This window comes from Protomyctophum parallelum (assembly GCF_964188405.1).
Source record: "Protomyctophum parallelum genome assembly, chromosome: 1".
Taxonomy (NCBI): domain Eukaryota; kingdom Metazoa; phylum Chordata; class Actinopteri; order Myctophiformes; family Myctophidae; genus Protomyctophum; species Protomyctophum parallelum.
The window spans coordinates 101,799,437-101,803,208 of NC_139697.1; the positions used below are offsets into that span (position 1 = coordinate 101,799,437).

General features: G+C 43.7%; 1 protein-coding gene across 1 annotated transcript in view; it reads left to right on the plus strand.

The window, feature by feature from the left end:
• Positions 1-3,301, plus strand: part of LOC310856676 (trafficking protein particle complex subunit 14-like) — a gene marked incomplete at both ends in the record, with an annotated part of 99,442 nt that extends 96,141 nt beyond the window's left edge. Inside the window, one exon of the mRNA XM_083762147.1 lies at positions 3,151-3,301. Within this exon, the coding sequence (XP_083618273.1) occupies positions 3,151-3,301 (151 nt within the window). The remainder of the gene's footprint in view (positions 1-3,150) is intronic.
• Positions 3,302-3,772: the final 471 nt, after the last annotated feature.

Below are 3,772 nucleotides of genomic sequence, written 5' to 3' on the forward strand. Positions count from 1 at the left end.
CTCAATACTTTGAGAGACTTAAGCCTCAACAGTACAGAGTACAGTACAGTACACCGTACAGAGACTTAAGCCTCAACAGTACAGAGTACAGTACAGTACAGAGTACAGTACAGAGACTTAAACCTCAACAGTACAGAGTACAGTACAGTACACCGTACAGTACAGAGACTTAAGCCTCAACAGTACAGAGTACAGTACAGTACACCGTACAGTACAGAGACTTAAACCTCAACAGTACAGAGTACAGTACAGTACACCGTACAGTACAGAGACTTAAACCTCAACAGTACAGAGTACAGTACAGTACACCGTACAGTACAGAGACTTAAGCCTCAACAGTACAGAGTACAGTACAGTACACCGTACAGTACAGAGACTTAAACCTCAACAGTACAGAGTACAGTACAGTACACCGTACAGTACAGAGACTTAAACCTCAACAGTACAGAGTACAGTACAGTACACCGTACAGTACAGAGACTTAAACCTCAACAGTACAGAGTACAGTACAGTACACCGTACAGTACAGAGACTTAAACCTCAACAGTACAGAGTACAGTACAGTACACCGTACAGTACAGAGACTTAAACCTCAACAGTACAGAGTACAGTACAGTACACCGTACAGTACAGAGACTTAAACCTCAACAGTACAGAGTACAGTACAGTACAGAGTACAGTACAGAGACTTAAACCTCAACAGTACAGAGTACAGTACAGTACAGAGTACAGTACAGAGACTTAAACCTCAACAGTACAGAGTACAGTACAGTACACCGTACAGTACAGAGACTTAAACCTCAACAGTACAGAGTACAGTACAGTACACCGTACAGTACAGAGACTTAAACCTCAACATTACAGAGTACAGTACAGTACACCGTACAGTACAGAGACTTAAACCTCAACAGTACAACCAGTGGTGGAAAAAGTACGCAAATGTTTTGCTTGAGTAAACGTATCGGCATAAAGATGTACTTAAAGTACTAAAAGTAAGAGTACCCAGACTGCAGAATGTCCCATTTCACAAGTTCAAAATGTGCACAAAATATTTTGAAAATAGCCGATCTACAAGCTCACAATGCGTCGCCATGCGACGCATTGTGAGCTTGTAGATCGGCTATTTTCGAATGGCCGAAATGTATAGGGTTGAAGTCTGGATCTCCAAAGTAACTATAGTAAATAAAGTGTTCAAATCAATGTAGTGGAGTAAAAGTACACATTTTGGACCTGAAATGTAGTGGAGTAGAAGTAAAAGTATTGGAAAATGGAAAGTACAAATACCTGAAATTTGTAAATGTACTTATTTACGTTACACCACTGAGTACAACGTTGTGTGTTTGTTACTGTAAACTCTGGTGTCCGTGCAAATGTGAGCCGGTGGAAATGTATAGATGTGTTTGGTTTATTATAATTTTTGTGCTTTTTCTGTGTTATACTTTTGCATGTTTGTTTGTAATGTTTTTCCTTTTGCTATGAGTTATAGAGTGATATTATTGTCCAGTGATTTTGCTTTATTGTTTTGCTCGTTTTGCGTGAGTTGCATGATGTTTTACAGTATATAGCCTTTAATTTTCCACTGACTGCCACTGACCCACATGACTAATCAAGGCCCTGCAGCTTTAAGGACCTGCACCTGGGTTGGGTGTGGTCGATCAGCAGCCCTATAAGACAGAGGAGAGTGTTTGGAGAAGAGGCGAGTTTGGAGTGTGTGTGAGCTGAACAGACGCAGACCATATAGCTCCCATGGGCTGGGGCCAGACGGGGGTCGGGACACTCCAGCTGGGGGCCAGTGGTAGCCGTGAGCGGGTTGACCTTTGATGGGCTGTAACCGCCGAGAGAGCCAGGCCTTCAACCCGCTCTGTAAGTGCCACGACCACGACTCCCGGCTGTTGTGTACCCGGCCCGGCCCGGCCTGTGGGGGCGGTCCAGAAGAGAAGAGACGAGACGGAGCAGAGCAAAAGGAACGATAGCAAGCAGAGCAAGGAGGTGTGCGCGAACAGTTTTTGGGCAGACGAGACACAGAGATCGAGTGGACCACCAGAGACGGAAGCAGAGAGGTCGCAATACTGCACGCCTGCGACAGAAGGGCTCAGGTTAATACCTGGGCTGGCCTGTAAGTAACCGATTGGCAGTATTGCCGCACGGAGACCTACCTGTCACTTCTATAGCCACACTGTATCCACCCTGTAAAACCAGGTGAACTGTGCCTAGTCTCTTCTGGGTTTCAGTATCCAGACGAAGAGAAGACACCGATGTGACTGTCCCCACAACCGCACCTCCTCCTGCATTTTGCACTTTGCTCCAGACATTTTAATTGGCATTGATTATTGTTTTGTTTCGTTGTTTTTGGTTAAGATTTTAGTTTAGTTAGTTAGGATTTGTGTTAGGGTTTTTAGATTTAGGGCGTTTTTAATTGTATTTTCTACTGGCCTTTTAGCGTGCCCCTGTCTAGATTCAATAAATATTATTTTGTTAATTCCTCCCCAACAACCTGGCTCGACATCAGTCTTTTAACAGTTTTCCTTTAATTTATATGCTCTTTTTAACTGGTTTTTAACTCGAACCTGGGTGTCCTTTTATTGTTTTAAGAGTATAATTGAGGGCTTGCACCTCGCCAAAAAGCAAGTGGCGTAGTTGGCTACATTTTAACTTAAGTCTCACAGTATAATGCACACACGCACTTTAACCAGTGCACTTTAAAATCCTACTGTGTTTCTTGATTTTGTAATTATACTTAACCGGCTCCCGTCACACAAACAAACGTTTACTGTTGTGCTCAAGACTTGGTCTGACTATTTGTCTTAACGCTCTATGGTGAGTCTTTTGGAGTCAAGAGGCAAAATATAGCAGACACCATACATAATGATAATAATAATAATAATACAGCATTGTGCCCTTTTTAATTAACATAATCATGAACACTTAAATATGCCGGCGAGTCTTAAACCTTATTATGTGTTTGCGTTCAGCCCGACTTGCATAATATGGATTGTGCATAAGAATGGTGGCGCTATGACCTAATTATCGCCTATAAGACCTGGAAATAAGACAAGTGTGTGTGTGTGTGTGTGTGTGTGTGTGTGTGTGTGTGTGTGTGTGTGTGTGTGTGTGTGTGTGTGTGTGTGTGTGTGTGTGTGTGTCTTTCAGGACAGGGAGTGCGATGGAGCGTCGAGCCATCACCCCCCCGGTGGGCTCCCCGGTGGGCCGGCCCCTTTACCTGCCGCATCACGACAAGGCTGTGCTCTCATTGGACAAGATCGCCAAGAGGGAGGGGAAAGTGCTGGTGCTGGACAGCTAGGAGAGACAGAGAGAGAGACAGACAGACAGACAGACAGACAGACAGACAGACAGCCAGACAGACAGACAGACAGACAGACAGACAGACAGACAGACAGACAGACCATAACCATGTATTTATAATAATGCTCACTGTGAATGTTGTCATGGAATATAAAAACTAAATTAAATAACCAATCAGATGTCAGCATGTTGGATGACATCAGGCCAATAATAAAGTGTTTTATTGTAATCATCAGTACGTGTGTTTGATTTATACTTTTCATATCTATGGACTATTATAATCACCACCAGCGTTGTCTGCGAGTGTGGTTGTTTAACTATTTGGGCTTGCTTCCGCGTCATCAGTGCCCATACCCGAAGGCAGGGTTGGTGAAAGGTCTGTGTGGAGTTTGCATGTTCTCACCGTGTCCCCTAGGGTAGGTACCCTCACAAAAAACATGCAGTAATCCTGGTCTCTAAACTGCCTCCC